Source organism: Dicentrarchus labrax, unplaced genomic scaffold (assembly GCF_905237075.1).
Source record: "Dicentrarchus labrax unplaced genomic scaffold, dlabrax2021, whole genome shotgun sequence".
NCBI lineage: Eukaryota > Metazoa > Chordata > Actinopteri > Moronidae > Dicentrarchus > Dicentrarchus labrax.
Window position 1 is genome coordinate 4,322,739 of NW_026136715.1, and position 20,505 is coordinate 4,343,243.

The following is a 20,505-nucleotide window of genomic DNA, read 5'->3' on the forward strand; positions in this document are numbered from 1 at the left end:
AGAGGTGAAAGACAATGCTGGGAGCCCCTCCCTGCCTCCCTCTCTGCCTACCTCCTACACATACAAACACACACACACACACACACACACACACACACACACACACACACACACACACACACACACACACACCGTGAGGGACACAAAGACCCAGACTGTAGAGCTGCTCTCTTCCCCGACCTCGCTCTCTGCACCACTCCTACACACACACACACACACACACACACACACACACACACACACACACACACACACACACACACACACACACACACACACACACACACACACACACACACACACACACACACACACACACTCCCACAATACCAGCTACAGAAACATACACACTCAATGTTAGCTCCAACTTACTGATGCAAGAACAGTCTTTGTATCACTTGCACCTCCCCATAGTCCTGCCCCTCCCTACCCCAAGGAGTCCTGTACCTGTTTCTAACACCTCTACGATCCCTAAATCTCATGTTTCCTCAAGAGTGCAGTATCTCATCTCATTGTCACACAGAACCCAATATCTACCCCCACCTCCCCTCCAAAGCTCCAGATTAGCCCCATCTCCCCCAGAACTGATTCCCAAGAGCCTGTGTCAATCCCTAATGTCCTATAACTCTGTCTGATATCTGTCCACAACTACCCCACAGAGCTCTATATATCCTAAATCCAACCCTGACACCCCTGCACATCTCTGTGTCGATAGTAAACCCCCCTCCAGGGTCCTATATCTATCGATTCCTCTGTATTTTCACTATTAGTGCTATATTTTTCCCCTGCCCCACAACTTTAACTGTCAACTGTAATGACAATATGTCAATTAAGTGATTAGTTGATTTTCAATCAACTAATAACTGGTAACATTTGTGATAATCAATGGATAATTTTACTTAAATTATTCATTTATTTAAAAAAGATAAGGGCATCTGAAGTTTTAATTTTCACATTTTTCTCACATTTTACAGACCAGACGATTAATAGATAAAAAGAGTTGTCGGATTAATCGATAATGGAAATAGTTGCAGGCACATTTTCCAGTGCTTCCCGAAGAGCTTAAGGAAAACATAATGAGGATTTGTCAGATGCTGTTTGGAAACAAACAATTTAAAGTTGGCTCCTCCACCTCCCCGGCTTGAGAGAGAGAGACAGAGAGAGATCAGAGAGATATCAGAGATTTAAAGCGTTATTTATGGATTGTTTCACGGCAGTTATGTTTAAAAGCACAAATAAAGATGACCACACCTCCGCACAACCCTGCAGGAAGGAACCACACTGTAGGATTTTGTATGAATGTAGCCGAAGCACATACTCTCAACCAGACACACAGACCTGCACAACAACAAAATAATAAGAAAATACAGGCAGAGGGCAGGATTTCTGCAGATACAGACACTGCTAGCACTTTTAGTGGCATGTAAGTAAGGACTAAGGGGATTATTTAAAAAAGAGGCCTAACTCACGATTTTAAACAACTTTCAAATCATCAAATTCACACCCGAATTGTCACTCCAAATATGACGTGTCTGTATTTTATTAGAGTTATATTGATGCAGTATATGTGGCAGACGTACTTTTATTACAAATCCGATATGGCTCAGTCGGTGTTGTGCACCTCCATTACAATGATTATGATGCAGGTTGATTATTACCAGATCAATACTAGCAGCAATGTGAAGCCCTCAGCTCTATCGGATTTCATGCAAGAACGCATAAATGTTTTATTTTCATTGTTATAACATAATGGTCTAAACACTGCTTCAGAAGTCTTCCCATCCCACAAATAATGCGGGCGCCCCGGTAGCTCAGCTGGTAGAGCTTGCAGACCCTGTACCAAGGCTGAGTTCTTACCGCAGCGGCCCGGGTCCGAATCCATTCCAACCTGTGGCCATTTGCTGCATGTTAACCCCTTCTCTCTCTCTCTCCCTCTCACTCTTTCCTGTCAGTCTTACGCTGTCCTTTCAAAATAAGAGCAAAACACCCTTCCCCCCTACCAAAACAAACAATGTTTGCATGAAATCAAAGATGTGAATTCAACACAAAATATGAATATCAGCGACTGCCTTCAAAAATAGTATTAGCTGAATGTGAATACCTATATATGATCGCACTGTTCTCACCTAATGGAGTCACTCAGTGGAGAGTGAAGGAGAGGTTTCCTTGACAACCATGTAGAGGTTACAGAGTACATTGTACAGAATAATATAAGACGTTAGATACTGTATATTTTCAGCATGGGAAAGAAATATCCTTATAGACACAGACAGGATCAGTGCTGGTCGATTGTTTTCTCAATGCAGAAGTAAAAAGTTTAACAGAAATACCAGACACATAAATAAATTCTAAATAACTAATCTACAAATACAATAATCCAGTCGAAGTAATTCATAAAATAAATTCCAGATGACTTCAGCCAAAGAAGTTTGTCACAAAGTGTTTGACAGGAGTTTGGAGATATGAAACCCAGAAAAAAAGAAAAGTGGAAAAGCTTTTTCTTTTTTTTTTATCAGAGGCGAGTCGGCTGCCTTTAGTGTGTTAGTTCAACAGTCTGAGAGCTCAATGGGCAGGATTTGGAGACACAGCGCTCTGTTTGCATCCACCCACACACACACACACTGACTGACACACACACACACACACACACACACTGACACACACACACACACACACACACACACACACACAAACGCACACAAACACACACAGCATATTCTCCATCTGCTGTCTAGAACCATATTTTGTGAAACTTTATGACCTCGCTGTAAAACTTGACTGGCTATCACAACTCACCTCTGGTCTTTATTAACTAGTTAAAGTCTTGCCTCTTTACGTTTATTTTCTTTTTACAGCCGTAAAACGAACACATGAAATATTCAAAAAAATGATCTTGATGGATTTAAAGCCACAGACATTTTCCCCGCCGTTCTAAAACTCCCAAAATACATAATTACACATTCATGAAATTCATGTAATACTTTAAAAGTAGGAATAGCAAAATAAGTTCTTGACACTCAAACAGCTATTTGTGTTAATCAATGCGCCGCTTTGAAGAGATAATTTCTACCTGTGGAGGTCCTGTGATTGAAATATCCTTTATTTTAAACAGCAAACACTAATTTAGCACCAGCTCAGGAGTAGCTGAAAAATAAAGAAATCAATCTTTCTCTCTCTCTGTGTTGTGAAATGTGTTATTATTACTTTTTTATTTCATGAATCTTGACACACATGTTAAACATTTTTCAGACAACTTGACGTGTGTTTGATCTTTATTGCTGATGTATATCGTTCTGAAAGAAGGGCTCCATTTATCACACACACACACACACACACACACACACACACACACACACACACACACACACACACACACACACACACACACACACACACACACACACACACACACACAGGGCCAAGGTTACGGGGTGCTGGTACCTCCTTCCTATCTGCCATCAACAGACGAGGCCAAGGACTGTCGTTTATCCACCCTCCTCCTCTGAGTGTATGTGTGTGTGTGTGTGTGTGTGTGTGTGTGTGTGCGTGTGTGTGTGTGTGTGTGTGGGTCAAGGTTAAACAGCAACTAGCTGAGTGTTGCTTTGTTTTCACCTCTAACACCAAGACAATCAGAACAGGACCCTTCCTGTTTATTCTGGTCACGGCTGTCTGTGCTCTCAACCTGTATTTTAAAGCAAGAAAGGCTGATTTCATGTAATGAACTCTGAGCTGCAAGATATATGTTAAAGTGCAAAAACTCCATGGCAACTGAGAATACGCCATCTGCTGAGGAAGGCTGTGAGATACTGATGAAAGCTCTGGGATAAGATAGTTTTTTTTTTGTCAGTTTAATGATATAATTTGTATCCTGGAACAAGGTGACAGATCATTAAGGCTAAAAACTCTTCAGATATATGGTTTGGGGCGATAATATCGGCCGATATTGGCCTACTGCAGACACTGGTATCATATTGGTATCTGTGTATATGTTATCCCATGTAAAAACACATCTTTCTGGTATACAATGCAGGAATTTTCTTTCTCTGCATTTCGATGTGGCACAAACACAAACAGGCATTGGAGAGGAAGAGAAAGAGGGTGAATACGATAAATTGTTGCTAATGCCAACATGTTAGAGAAGGGTTTGTTTTGTTATGGTCTTGCATTCAGAAAATGACACTGCAGCTCTGTGCAGGATGACAACCTGCCCTCGACACTGCTGCTCTCTCCTCTTTCAGACAGAGAAGTTTGAGAAGCTGAATAGGAAGAGCACAGAAAGGGAGAGAAAGGACAAGCGGGGTAGAGCGATATCTGATAGAGGGAGAACGACAAAGATTAGACTATTTATGCTAAAATAAATGCAAATATAGAAGAACTGCACCAAAGTCCAGAGGCTGTCTCTCATTTACCAGTGACAATAAATCTGAATTAGGACAGAGAAAGAAAAATAGAAGAGGAATGTGGTGAATGAGCTGGACAAAGGAAACCAACCATTAGACGCCGATGTGAAGGAGGAAGGAAGGAAAGGAAGCTGTGAGCAGGGAGGGAATAAACAAATACACTAATAAGAGAAAGTGAAATTCCCCACAGCTCTGATTTAATCAGGAGCCACAACAAGAGACTCATTAAAAAATAATTATCTGTTTATTAATGTAAACATTTTTAAGGGTAGGAACAAGATACTTCAGACTTTAAGTCTAAGAATCTAATCAGGGAGGAAAATCATTTCAAGGCTTCAGTTTTTGTAGTTGGTTTTAGTCTGTTAGTCTGGATCATCACATCTGGTGTCCAACCACCACCAAGCGATTTATCTTCCCCCCCCAAATCAAATTTTGCTCTCACTACAAGTTGTTTTAAAATATGAAGTTATTTCTCTGCTATTATGTTCTCAGGCAGTCTGTAGTTCGGTAAAGGTGCAAACAAACAACTTTTGTATCGTTCAGTGAATGAAATGTATCAGAGTCAAATCCCCTGTTTGGTCAGACCAGCAGTCTAAAACCCAAAGAGATTCAATTTAAAGTGCTATTAAGCCACAGATATTTAGATTTGAGAAGTTTAATGTTTTGTATACATTTTGAATAATAATAATTTCTTTAGTGCTAATGGTACATACATTTTTTTTATGTAATTAGAAGGGCAGCACAAACCTCAGTCAACTTGGTTTGCTGTTACACCCAAAGACTCTTGTTTAAAATGTTAAATTAGTTCGCTTAAAATCGCTTAAAAAAGTGCATCTAATGGCAGAAATCTCAAAAACAGATTCCCACCTACTTTGATCCTGGGCATACAGACGATCTGACACAGAAATGATGATTTCTCAGCGACTACAGTGTCACAGTGAGGTGTCCTGTATATGTCTCTTATCCTCTGAGGTCTACTGATTTTTTCACTGTGATTGACAGCTGACATTCTCGGTGTCCTGTGGAAAGTGATTCATAACCAGGGGCCAGGCTTTACAGTGGATAAAGGACCATGAAAGGTCAAAACTGACCAGAAATTATGTGAGAAAAAAATATGGATTCTCATCCCTTTTTCAAATTTGAAAAATAAAAGTTAGCTTTTTGGAGATGAGACTTCCTGCTGAACTTGAAATCACAACATTAAAAGATTGTCATTGAAAATCCAACTGCGTTACTCATGTTTGAGTCTGAATATATACAGCTAATATTGTTAGGAAAGGATTTATCTACTGATGCTGCTAAAACCAACAGATGACAACTGCGTAGGTGGTTTGTGTGTGTGTGTGTGTGTGTGTGTGTGTGTGTGTGTGTGTGTGTATGAATGTATGTGTGATGGGGGGGTAGCTACAGTATCTAAACTGCAGCTCAGAAATGTGTATGGATGGTAATCCTTCACAAATCTGCGTGTGTGTGTGTGTCTGTGTTGTACGTCAATATGTGTAAAGGATGAAGCGCAAATCTATTCCTAGATCTGTGTTTGTGTGTGTGTGTGTGTGTGTGTGTGTGTGTGTGTGTGTGTGTGTGTGTGTGTGTGTGTGTTTGTGTGTTTGTGTGTGTGAAAAGGGGGAGGGTGGAGAGAAATGAAGATGATGATATTTTCAGGGCTGGATGGGTTTAGGTTTTGTGTTTGTTTAAGTACATAAAATGCATGTGTGTGTTTATCCCTTCCGGCTCATGTGAAGGATAGGAAAAGGAGGGAGTGACAGAGGAGGAGAAGAGAAAGAGAGGGGTGGATGGGGCAGAGAAGAAAGGAGGCAATGAAGGGGAAACGGAGGGATACGTTCGGGGCTAAGGGGAGTGGATGGATGGAGGGAGAGATGTTGATGTTCAGCGGGCCACAGTGAGTTAAAGCTTAAACATCTGGGTGGTTTGGATTGGAGGGTTAGAGCCCCTCCACCCCTCCGTCTGCGTAACATCTGTCTCATCTTGTCCACCTCCAGGGCAAGCCTCCACTCTTAACCCCCACATAGTCTCCTCTCTTTTCTCCACAGCTCCACTCATTCTCTCTGTTTAGCCTCCGTTCTGTAGGTTCACTGCTTTTTCTCCACCGTCATTCTCTTTGCACACGTTTGTCTCCGTCAGTCTCTCCACAAACCTCCACAAGGTCACAGATCACAGTCTATTTTCAGGAATAAACTGTATAACACGTCACATCTCTGACTGACTTACTGTACATGCTGTGTGATAGATTGCCGTGCTAATTAACACTGATCATCAGTTGAAGTACCTTAGTCACCCTTGGGCTGCTGTGTGTGCATACAACACTTCTTACACTTCCAAAGAAGTCAAAATGACATAAATATGAAAAGATACCATCAGGACAAATAGCACATTTATATAAACCAACAACAGTGGATTTCTGCCTTTTGTTTTTACTGAGAGATTGTTACACATGACAAGTGGAAAAGCATTCAAAGTTTCTCCAAAATTGCATAGAAGCGCGCTTCCTTCTGCGTAGTGATACACGGAAAGAAAATAGTTCCTACATGAAACTGGTCCGTGGAGCATTTTGAGTAACAGGGTTATGATTTCTGGAAAGAAAGTTCTAATGGAAAGCAAAGTGCTGCTTCCATTAGATTTGAGAGAAGTCAGACATCTCTGCAGCCGATATCTCTGAAACTCAGCAACTCAAACCAAAACAATCGATGGTTAAACAGCAGTACAGGTAAGAGGCAAAACATGTATTTTTGATTTTGGGGTGTCCCTTTAATGAATAAATAGCTGTAATATGACTGGGTAACTCATATTTCTGAAAGCGTCGATATGTATGACTGATAATATGGACTCCTCTCGTCAGTTGAGGTCCATCAATGAATGTACTTAAACCCAAATTTAATAGATATTGTTAATACACTATAAGTGTATTTTTAGCCCTCATGTGAAGAATTTTGTTAAAGTTATTCAATGTGTGAATGCTCACAAGTTGTAAACATAATATTAAATTACCATCTCCATCTTCCATACCTTATAAACGTCTTATGTATATTTTTTAATCCGTGCTGTTTAATTACCTCCTAATGAAAGCCCAAAGATTCTCTATCTGCAGTGTGTATGTGCACTGAACAGGCTGTGTGTTACACGCATGCACGTTAGAGTCCCGCCAGGCCCAGATTTCCTTTCATATTAAGTTACTTTTTTCCCCCATGACAACAGAAACATTGATCCCTCTCTGTTCTTCATGTTATCAGCTCTAAGCCAGTTAGGTCTCACAGCCGACCTGCTGCTGGAGAGCGAGGTGGTCCCTCAGGTGTGTATCTGTCTCTTTGTTTTATGGCACTGACTTAAAAGGCACTGCACATGTGTGAGTGTGTGTGTGTGTGTGTGTGTGTGTGTGTGTGTGTGTGTGTGTGTGTGTGCATGGAGCTTTATGTTCTCGAGAAGGGGGCCAGCTGATAACCATGGGTACAAATTTCAGATTGGGACACATTTTATTGAGCCAACCTTTGGCCATCCTCAACCCTCCGAACCATAAAACCATAAGAGAACACCGACGCTCCCAAGGTCTTAAAAATACCCCCAACCACACTCTCACACTCTCACACACACGCACACACACGCGCACCACACGCACGCACACGCACACACACACACACACACACACACACACACACACACACACACACACACCTTGAACCTTACAGGGTTTGTTGAACTGGGTGAGGGGGGTGGTGGGGGTGGTTGGAAGGAAAAGGGTGGAGAGTGAAGGATGTGGGGTGTGTGTGGCACTCTGAAAAGGAAAAACAAAGAACCAGGACTTCAAAGTTCAATCCACAACAACACAGATTTCTCTGTGATTTCAGCAGACACACTTCCATAAATGCGTCAATCCACACAGAAAAACGCAGATCTTTAAGTCTGAATGTACTTTATGTTACTTCGTCTTCGACAACCATTGAAGGCCTGCAGGTTTGTCATGAACGTAAAAAGTTCTAGAAGAATCAGATGTTGCTAATTTTACTCCAGTGTGCTTTTAACCTTGTATATAGTATTATATCAGAGTCCTGCACCAACCTTTCAACACGGTTTAAATGACTGTTCCTGCTCAGTCATTTTCATTTCTTATTTCTCTAGAATAAACACATTCTTGTTCTCCCCCGCTGCCTGCATTTGATTTATTTTTACCCGTACCTGCGAATATATTTTTTACCTTTTACACAGCGTTTTTGCAGGTACCCAACCCAGGGCAGGGCTCTGTAATGTATATCTCATGTATTCTGCTGACATGTATATATTGCCCACTGAACAGACAAACAGAATCATTTTGGTGTTTTTTCATAACTAGACTCTACAGTCTACAGTGCTCTGAGCTTAATGGTAATGTTAGCATGCTCAAAATGACAATGTTATGCTTAGAATGCTAACATTGTCTAATTAACACCAAAGTACAACTGAGGCTGAGGGAAATGTCATTAGTTTGGACATAAACCAAAGTAACATTTTGACCTAATGGTGGCAACAAATAAAAAGTTAAGGGATCATCAAAGGTATCATAATTCATCCTGTGCTGTTTAATTGGTGGTGCAAAGCCAGGCGATCATCAAAGTCATTAGGATACAGCATCTTCCTAATATGAATGTGAACAATATTTCATGACAATCCATCCAGAGAAGTTTCAGTCTGGATCAAATTGGTTGAATGATAACTGTTAGACCGACAAAATGACATTACCATCCTTAGAACCATGCTGCTAGCAAGGATAAAGAGAAAAACTCTCTATTTCTCTACTCAGTTCTACTCAAGGTTAACCTTATAATATATCATTAAGTGAATGAATTAGAGGACTGATATTTAAAGCCCCCCTCCACTCAAAGGTGTTTTTCTTCTTGTTTCCTTCAATTGGATATTTGACCTTCACTGAGCAGAATAATGTACGTGTGAGTTTTACACTAGCAGGGTGTTTTCACATTCATCTGCTGAAAGTGGAAAGTTTCTCTGTGCTCATTTAAAATCAGATTTTAAGGAGGTGGGGCCAACAAGCACGATTTGTGACATTATGAATAGTTTGGAAGTCAACCCGGGTCCAGCAAAAACAACATTTTGTGAGCAGCAGGAAAACTTTAGAAGGAGCAGACGACTTTTTAAGGATTTTAATGTGGAAATTATACTTTTCTGTGGAACAAACATATCAGTAACGCATTATTGTTTCAAGCAGACTATTATATGTCTTATTACATGTCTGGAGGGGATCTTTAAGTCATTTTCCCTCTTTGATGAGTAATTTCTACTTTTCACAGAATCCGTAGGTGGTTTGATCCTGTTGCTTTCAGTTTAGTAAAAAAGTGATAATAAGTGGTTAAGAAAATTGCAGCTGCTGCTGCAAAATGACATCATGTCATTTCTACAAAATACTGCACGACACAACTGAATGGACACAGTAACATGGCCGATTGCTGATTGCCTGGTGTACTTTGTCTTTATACTCACACTAGTAAGTAGTGTCCATGCTGATCTGAGCTTATCAAGTTTAGTCAGACACTTGAGGGTTCAGTCTCTTACAGCTCCAGACCTCATTACAGCAAGGCAGGAGGCTACTGCACTCCGCTCCCAAGTCAACCGGCTAATTGCACTTACCAGAGGAACACGCACACATGCATGCACGCACACGCACACACGCACGCACGCACAGACACACGCACATAAGTTTCAAGGGAGGAGAAATTCACATACATACAACTTACAGAATGTGACAGATACACAACTCTGCTGCACATCGTGGTGTAGATAAACAAACTCACAAGAGAGCAAATTGAGCTCCCCACACACACGCTGCACAAACACACCAGGACATAAAAGCAGAGGTGTGTGCACGTACACACACACACACACACACACACACACACACACACACACACACACACACACACACACACACACACACACACAATACAAACAACATAAATATGTCAACAGGTTGTGCTCAATCACAGCTGGTACTCACTCCTGTGAGCAAAACAAATTGTTAGGCTAGTTACCAGCATTACTTCCTCTGTGTGTGTGTGTGTGTGTGTGTGTGTGTGTGTGTAGTTGTTGAGGAGCCGTATCGAGGGTTTGTAATATTAATTGCATAGCTTCTTATTTGACTTTAAGTCTTGGAGGGGGGGTGTTAATAATTAAGCAGCTACTGTTGCCCTCTCAGTGGAGAGCATCCTTCACACACTAACACACACGCATGTTTACTGAGGTCACTTTTGGGGGCATTACATAGACTTATATTAATTTCCTGGAGATCTGCCCTATCCTTCACCACTGACCCAACAAATATCTGCTTTTTCCCTATTGGGGGGACAGCTTTTGTCCCCAGTTAACTGGTCTTCAGTCTGAAATGTGTCCCTAAAGGTAGCCTAGGTCAGACCCACACAGGCTTGCGTATGTGATGAGAGACTTAGGAACATATATAAACATACAGTGGACATTTATATGCAGCCAGAAGAGATGCAGCCTCATGTAAAAACATAGTGTTGCACATGCAAACACATACAAACTAATAAATGTGCATATATAAACACACACACAACCAGCCACAGAGAGCATGTGCACACACAAATAAACTCCCATCCAGATGCATTCTGTAAAACCCCAAAATCCAACAGAAATGTCACATGTTAATACCTCTGTGCATTTTTAATGCTATTTCCATTAAGTTGGCCACTAGTCCTCCAGCATGCTGACACCACAAAGACCTTAAACTGTGTGAGAGTGTGTGTGAGAGTGTGTGTGTGCCTGCTAGAAAAACAACACTGAAGGCATTTACATGAGAAATATTCATAAGACACACTGTTGTAATTTAAAGTTCACTGGGCGCAGTGAATTGTCATGCAGTTTCCATGCATGGCTAGGGAAAGATTGTGGTTCAAGAACAACATTAATTTTGGACTCCAACCTCCAGAAAGTCAGCCACACTGCCTCACCTATCCACCACCTCAACTTCCACACCTTTACTTCCCACCTTTCTGAATAAAGGGCATACATACCGCTGCCTGCATCAGCACTGAACTTTGACATTGGACATAAATCATGTCCATTATGAACGTATCGCAGATGCAAAGCTGCCTACAAACAGTGCAGACATGTCATTACCATCCCTCCTCACTTTAGGAAGGTGCATTTGTTTTTAGTGATACTCCCAAAGAAAAACTGAGCTCTGGTTTTTAGCACGTGACTGAAATGATCCTACTCTCAGTCTGCTGGCCTCCATCCAGTAACATCCAGTTTACTAGTGACAGAGAGAGAGAGGATGATTTAATCCAGAGCTCCCTCCTCTCTTTCTAATTCAGCTGAATGCCTGACCTCCATCCCTCCATCCATCCTGCGGTTCAGACCCTCCTCGCTGCCCCTCTTCTCTTCATCCCATCCCTTTCTCAACCCCCACTCCCCCTTACTCGGCTTTGGGTAGCAGGGGTGAGGCGGGGGTGGGAGAGAATGAGGAAGGGAGGAGGAGGGGGATCAAAGTCATCCTGTCGTTTGTTTCCCACTGCCCTACTTTCCTCTGCTGCACCGCTTTAACACATTAGACCATGTGGGCCACTGGCCTACAGCACCAATGTGTATGTGTGTGTCTACTGTGTATACATACTGTATATACACAGTATATGCATGTATGTGTGTGTGTATATGTGAGAAACAAAGATTTCTAAATGTGCATCTTCTGAGTGAGGATATGTGTGTGTACACCAACATGATTAGGTGCATGGATGTGTGTGTGTGTGTGTGTGTGTGTGTGTGTGTGTGTGTGTGTGTGTGTGTGTGTGTGTGTGTGTGTGTGTGTGTGTTGTGTGTTGTGTGTGTGAGTGACTGTAGCAGTGGCTCTGTCCCTGAGGGGAGAGTGAGGCATGCAGGGAGGTAAACTGTGCTCTCCCTCATCACATATTCCCTCTCTGTCTTTATTGACTGAAGCTTGGCTGGATTCCTGATTGTTCACCTGACAGAATCGCCACCCAACTGCTGCCAACATGTCCCTCTACACTGTTGTTAGCCCGACTGTTCACCTGTTATAGCGATGTCTGCCTGGCTGTGTGAATAATATAAACCTTATAAATACAGGGTTTTAAACATGAGGGTGCAAAACTCTGTATTAAGTCAAGCATAGAGCAAATCCAGAATGGAGTTGTTGATCCAACAATATGTAAATTGATTCCAATAAAATCCACATAGAATCGATTGTTGAATAACAGACAAGGGCAAGGTGATAAAAGACCATTAAAGAGAGTTATAATTCTAAACTTCTAGTTCATATACATTTTTTAGTGGCAGTGTTTACACTAATACAATCTAGTTGACACATCTGAGTTTCTCACCGTCAGCTATAGAGAGCGTCTAACAAATCTTGGTGATAGTGGGTGAGCAAAAGAATGAATTGCATATGTATCACGACACAGTAAATGTTCTGAAAAATCAACTGAGAAACTTTTATGGATACAATAACCACAGAGGTATGACGGATTGTGGTGCAATGTACTTTATATTGAATAAAAATATTTACACCCACAGAGTGAGTGAGAGAAAGTTATCAAACAGGACTACAACATCTAAATAGAATAGCCCTATAGGAGATGTTGTACAAGGTATTGCTTTATCTTTTACTGCTGAAAGTTTTGAAACATCCATATTATGTTAATGTAATCTACAGAGCAAAGATCTGATACTGTGGTTTCAAGGACATCGGTGTGTATCATTTGCACCGAGATGAATAATAATATTGTGTTTGTACACACACTGGTTAGAGGATATGTATAGAAAATCAGAAGCACCAGAACTGAGCCTTGAGGAACACCATGAGTGGAAAATACTAATCACCTCGCAATGAGCCTGCCTGTTTTTCTAAACTGCCTGCTTGTCATTCTTATAGTGAGATGGATCCAGGATCACACTATTCTCAGGTACCTGTCTTTTTTTTTCTGCCGATGCTACTGATGAAGGAATATGGATGAGATAAAACACAATGTTGACAATGTTCTTTTCTTGTGCCGAGTGCATTCATTCATTCAGTCAGTGTGGAAGGTATTATTTGGGATTAGCTGTGTGTATATCTCAGTATTCCAGATAATACCACTAGATCCCACATACTCTATTCAGGTTTTTTTGTAATGGAGATGATCCGGCTTATTGTAAATGGGACACAATTTACACAAACTGCAAACTGCTTACAGAAAGTACATTTCTGTATATAAGTTAGTACAAAGTGATTTTAGAGACCTGTATCTGATCTGAGCACACCTTCAGAATACAAAAAGAAGTGTTGAGAGCTAGCTTGTTGATTGATGGATGTACAGAGACGAAGGGAGGGAGACAGAGAGGAGGGAGGAATATAGGAGAAGAGAGGCATGCAGGGAAGTCAGGATGAGAGTCCACTAATCTGTTTGACCTACTGTCTCTTTCTCTCCCCTTCCATCTATTCGTCACTCCTTGATTAGAATGAACAAGGGAAACAAGTTTTACTGGAACATCTGTAATATCAGTAGTCACAGACTATGTCAAGCTCAGTATGTCAGCAGATCAATATATTTGTCTATCTATCCCCCACCATTTTGTTCTCCTTGTTTCCATGCACTCCTCTCCTCCTCTTCTTTCTCCCCCTCCTAGACAACATCGTCCATGCCCTCCCTCTTGCCATTTCTCCATTTCCCTTCCCCTCTCCATCCTCTACACTCTGTTTTTCCCTCCCTCTCTTCAGTTTATACCCTGTGGAGAGGACCTGTAATGTCAGCTCCATCTTCTGACAAGCCCTCTTTATCACTACGCCTTTTCTACAGAACAAGTGGCTCCAGGAAAGGAGGCCCAGCACTCTGCTCTGCCATACAGCAGACAGGAGCCTCTCAGGCGGGTAGGTCAGTAGCACAGAGGGGATCTGGCATGGATGTCTCACTGGAGCCTCGGGGGAGATGAGAGGATGCTTGCTGGCTAGGATTGAGAGGCAGTGGAGGGGCCTCTTCTAAAGAGCGTGGCCCCTTGGAGCCAGAGAGATGTGGAGAGGCGTAGAGTGCACACTCACACATGCACACGCAGCCCTCTCAGAAAGCTGAAAAATACTGTCCTGAAATGAGTCTATTGCAATTGCAAGCAGATCTTGTGACCTAGCTGGCCTGTTAGCCAGAATGAGTTCTGTCCAAGGTTGGATCCTATAGCCTTAGCTGAATAAATTCACAGTGACAGTTGAGTCAAGGTTAGCCTTGCTGCAGTGCACTGGTTTGCCACTAGCACTTAATTTTGAAGATGTCATATGAAAACCGCATATCTTCAAGAGGAAAGACTTTCAGGAATGAAGGAAGCACCTTTTATATATTTTTATAATATTTGTCAAACCTTCCTTGATTATTTTCCAGGTGACTTTGTTGGCCTACTGCAGAAAGGGCGCCCACGCGTTGTCTTCACAAATAAATCATAGACAGCGTTTTTTTTCTCTTGCAATGTGGCAATATCTGTGCTGTAATGGCTCTTTGTTTGGTTGTAAAAAATGTATAAAATAGTACGCGAATGAATTCATTCAGTGAACTGGTTGGTATGAAAAAACAAACAGAACTGCTTTTAGTGGTCAGGACAACAAAGATTTTCCTATGAGTCACTTTTAGTCATATACAGATACAGGTGTGTTTATGCTGTTTATGTGTTTATACACTTACACAGAAAACCATTAGAGAAGAGATAGACACACACAGACACACAAATGCACACGTGGACATGCAAACAGGGAGAGAGATGGTGGAGTGATGGGCTCGCCACGTTAGCGGCGCCCATGAGCAGTTTCTCGGGGTTAGGTTGCCTTACTCAAAGGCACCTCAGCAGTGCACAGGAGGTGAAACTGTCACCTCTCCAGTTACCAGTCCACACTCCATATTGTGGTCTGTGGGATTTGAACCGGCAACCCTCCCGTTCCCAACCCAAGTCCCTAGACACTGAGCTACTGCCGGCCCGTTATCTGACCATTGTAAAACAAAATCTAAAGCATCCATTTTTATGATTTAGAGTTTACCTTTACCTAAGTTACCCTGCCCGTGTGTCATTCAGTCGTTATTTTTCCAGTGTGGAGATAAGAGCCTGGTTCAGGAGCATCTGAAGGTACTGACTGATTGACTTCTCATTCCATTTACTCACACAGATTTTCCTGGAAAGTCCAGTAATCTTCTGGTCATACACATGCTCATCAGACTGTGAGGCCATTGGCTCTTTCATGCAACACCAGTTTTCCCTGAACTCAGCAGTCGGCCATGAGCCACAAGTTTTCAAACTGCCTGTCTGAACCGTCACACAGTAAGAGCTTTTCATTTCAGCTGTCACAGTTGAGTTGAGTGGAGCAGAAAGGAGAAAAGAAAGAAAAGCGAGGTGTCGGTCAGAAGCTCTTAAAAGTGATTTACTAGCTGCTTCTGAGCTGGACACTGGGTTGTGTATGTGCAGACCATCTGCTCTGCTGAAAGGAGCTGCTTTCTCCAGTTAAATGCCCTGACAGCTTGCTGGTTAGGAAAACACCCACCTGATATTAACTCTGGGAGTCATATCAACCACAAGCTCTTTGGCTTTGTGTTCAAACCAGAGCAGCAGCAGCTCTTTCCTCTGACAGCGAGGAGATGGACGAGGAAAGAGCTGCTGCTGCTGCTTCGAGTGCCCCACAGAGAGCTGAGAGTTTAGTGGGCTTTCAGCACTGGAAAAAATTTTTTAAAAAACGTAATAAAAGTTAAAAATATTTCAGCTTTTATAATGTAGAGCGCTGCACTTCAAAAAGCTTTTATTTAGTGTCATAGCAACAGCAGAAGCCGTGACCAGCGCTGCTCCGACACCTTTGCAGAGCTAAGGGAGAGGAGGAATCATGGCTACTGAAATGAAACTAAGTGGGAACACGGAGTATCTCACACTCATTTAAACATTAAATACTAAAAACTCTTATGTCTCAGAATTCCTGTTTTGTGATCGCAAAACACTGATTGACATCCCAAAAGCGAGCTCATGATTTAATCTAAACTGAAAAGCAATCCTCAAGGGCTTTCCTCGGGGTGTGAGTTACTTTCAAGGACATATTTTCATTAAAAAAATGCTCTGACATATGGCCAGGTATGGCCTCGTTTTATTTTTCCACAAAGACATTTCAGTTTTCAAGACCCCTGGGACCCCCCCCCATTTCTTATGACTCTATTTATCTGGCCAGCATTCAGCCTATCAGACCGACCAGGCGACCCGAGTGTTTCATACATCACTAGCACTCCTGTACATTAGAGGAATAGGAGGAGGCTTTGCTGTCTGTTTCCTTGAACTGAAGTCTAATTGAGCAGGAAAGCCACTTCAACTCTGCCTCTCAGCTCCTCTGAGTGTTGTGGCATTTGGACGCCTACAACCGTCCTCTGGCTTCTATATGAGGTGTAGGGAACAGAGTGACCTTTTAATGACAAGGCTTTATACACTCTGCCTACTGTAGCTACACACACACACACACACACACACACACACACACACACACAGAGAGAGCTCACTCCCTCCAGCTGGCCTTCTCCGTCCTTCCACCTTCCCATGATGCCATGCTCTCAAATCATCTCATCCCATGCCAGTTTCTTTCATGAGCTTTATCCTCCTCCTTTTTTTTATATGATCCACTTACTGTCACAGACTCACTGCTGATGTTTGTTTAATAAAGAAAGAAAAAAGTTGGACAAAGTTATAACAGTGGTATAAACAAATGTTACTGAATATTAAATACTTTAAAATATTATATTAGAAATTAGAGCTTAGACAGTGTAGAATTTACTGCCTAAGTTTGATACTTAGTCCATTAATTCTGATTAGTCAATCAACTGCAGATTAACTATTTTATTTTGATAATCAAATAATTATTTAAGTCATTTTTTAGGCATGTCAAATGTTCTTTTCTTCCAATTTGTCCAATGTGGGAACTAGAGCTCTGTGTGTGAATCCTCTCTCACACAGGAAATCATGTTTTATGAACGTCAAAATGCCGTCCAATCTGTTTGACTTACACATGATCTTTGAAAGGTTTAAAACACCACAGCACTAAAAAAAATGGGAACAAAATAATAAGAATCTTTAACCCAAGAGGGGATTTTCTCTTCCACCTCTCTCCCTTTACTCATCCCTTCATTCCTCCTATCCTTAGGTCAACATCCCTCATCCAGCAGAAGCTCGGAGAAGAAGCAAAGACAGAAAGATCTTGATGGAGATTGGTTGGAGCACTTTCTCCCTCCTGCCACTGAACTGTCAACCCCGCTCACGTCAACAGGCACACACACACACACACACACACACACACCTGGGCTTGTTTCACGACAGTAACTGGCCTGTTGTCTTTGCTCAGCTCAAAGGAGAAAAACACAACCGCACACACACTCACAGTCACTCAGTGCTGGGTACAGTGCATTACACTAGCATTCAAATATGCACGGCCAAGGTCTCTCACACACACACACACAGCCCACTTGTTACAGTAGCAGGTAATTGCTGTATCCTTCTAGCATTATAAAACAATACGGCTGCCTTCAAAGTGAGCGTTCCTCACCGCAGGAAGCCTTTCAGTGCAGAGAGAGAAAGAGAGGGGGAGAGCGCAAAGAGTAGTGTGACAGGCAGGAGAAAGTAAAAGAGAAAAACACTGTGAGTGTGTGTGGGGGGGAGGCAGACAGACAGGGAGAGTGGCAGGCAGGTAGACGGGTGGGAGGAGAGAGGGTACGGGGTGGCAGAGAGAAGAAGAAGAGTGACAGTTGAGTACGAGGCGACAGAGAGAAAGAGCGCCGGGAGAGAGAAAGAGCACTGAGAGGGAACGAGGTAACAAAGAGGCCACCATCCTGACCTTTTTTATAAAATGTGATCACCTTCCAAAACCACCTCCGGTCAGAGAGCTTCCATATCACAACCTTTTTAATCCCTTCTGGCTTGTTATTGCCGTTTTGTCAAGGATCAAGCATTCTGCGTTTCCACTGCAAAAGGGCTGAAAAAAACCAGCATCTGATAATCTGCCACACAACCAGACACACACAATCTGCTGCTTGTACTGTATGTTTGAGTCCTGGAAGACATCTCTCCAACGGCAGTGATGTTCCAGGAATGCCACATTAAGTGTGAAGCTTGGAAGAATCACTGTGACGGAGAGAGAGCGAGAGCGGGGAACTGACAGGAGAGAGTAAAAGCGCAGAGAAAACAAAGGAACAGACAGTTAAAAGGCACCACAGCTCCTATTAAGCGTTCACTGTCTGTCGCAGTTTCTTCTCACACTTTGCCAGAACAGATTTGGTCAACAAACAACACTGCTGCTTTGGAAACCTTTAATTTGGTTTAAAAAGTGCGATGTGTGTTAAAAGCAACAGCAATAGCAATATAATTGGTGTACATCACTTAGAAAAATAACTGTGGCATTCAGCTTTAAGGCCTGTGTACTCAGAGTTAATGATGTTGGTGGGAAATACAACATTAAAGGGACAGTCCACCCCAAAAATCAAAAGTACATATTTTCCCTCTTACCTGTATATGTGCTATTTATCCATGTGAGTTGCAGAGTTTACTATTTTCTTTCAACCAAACTACAGTGGTGTTAGCTGAGCCAGCTAGCATTACAGCTCAGTATCCTGCAATGTCACGAGCCTCTCGTCCATGAGAAGATGAACGCTTCCGTCTACGTGTAAATAGTTCCTACGTGAAACTGCTTACAACAAGCTCTGCCATCTGGTTCCATTATATTGGAGAGAAGGCCGACGTCTCTACAGCTGATATCTCCAAACACCAAAACAATCTACAGTGGATGGATAAATAGCACTACAGGTAACACACTGCAACCCCTCTGCTCTTCACAATCACCGCTCTCCAACACAGTTAATGAAGGAACGGAAACACTGCAACTGCACAAGGTGTAGGAGTTAACTGGATGTAACTACAGTTCTATTACAACATACCATCACTCTACATATAGAAAGTAAACGAAAGAATATAAACACAGTATACTGGGCAGTGTAATTAAAGCATGATACATCTTCAGCTTCAACCCTTCCCTACTATGTATACCTCCATGCTTTTTATTTTATGAAAAAGAAGATATTTTTTTATATATATATATGTATATCTCTCTGTCCACCACCTGAAACTCCCAAAAAGCTACAAATTGAGCTAATTTTCCCTTCAACTCTGACCCCCTGATTCACAAAGTTCAGACATCGTGTTCAGGTTGAAAGATCTTGAAGTGATCTTCTCAGTAATAGTCTCACAAGTTTAAAACAATTAAATTACACCCATTGGTGTTGATGCTGCTCTTAAAACTTCTTAAATCATTTTGAAGATATTGCTCCATTGTGGGTTGAAGAGATTTTGTTTCGCAGCCCTTTCTAATCTCTAAAACCAAACAAGGCTGTTTCTTCTGGGTTCCTGAAGAACAATGTTTTCATTCAACAGCGGCAAGTGCAGATCAGATTCTGGTCCTTACCGTCATCCTCCTTGCTGTGTGCGTTCTGGGGACTGTGGCGCATCCTTTCTCCTCGGCTTGGCGGGCTCAGGTCAGACGCTGCTCCCAGATCAGCTGCTAGCCATGTAGGCTCGCTCATCTCTGCCTCCTCCTCGCTGCTCAGTGAACTGTCATCCTGAACAGAAGAAACAAAACAGGAACGTTAAGTACGTACATTTGAATTCATTCTTTATACATTAATGTCACACCAATAAAGCATTTAAACTGTGTTAGTGCGGTATAAGAGAAGCCAAATGTCTATAGGTCGTGGATTAAACAATTAAACAGACTAACAGCTTTTATATTTCAGACATTTAGCTTGCAATTGATCCACAGAGAAATGCTCTCCGTCCAACAGGGAAAAGATCTTTAAATCACCACACGTACTGTCCAATAGTGGAGGAAGAATGTGGTGGGTTATGTAGGTTAAAAGTGTCAGACAAAGAAAACTAAAGAGTATATTTTAGAAATGGATACAGCAAGACTTTCACAAATTGCATTCTTGCATCCTCTGCATGACATGTCTTCACATGACGTCTGATGGCAGATTTCAAAACAATATAAACAATGTTTACTTCAAACCAAGTATGAACAGTAACAGTAACCCGTGTAAAATGTGAATCTTGG

The 20,505-nt window shown here is 41.9% G+C and overlaps 1 protein-coding gene across 3 annotated transcripts in view; it reads right to left on the minus strand.

The window, feature by feature from the left end:
* Window positions 1-20,505, minus strand: part of LOC127376909 (nucleolar protein 4-like) — a 160,205-nt gene that overhangs the window by 51,818 nt on the left and 87,882 nt on the right. For all 3 annotated transcript variants that reach the window (XM_051424300.1, XM_051424299.1, XM_051424301.1), the window contains one exon: window positions 19,861-20,014. In XM_051424300.1, the coding sequence (XP_051280260.1) occupies window positions 19,861-20,014 (154 nt within the window). The remainder of the gene's footprint in view (window positions 1-19,860; window positions 20,015-20,505) is intronic.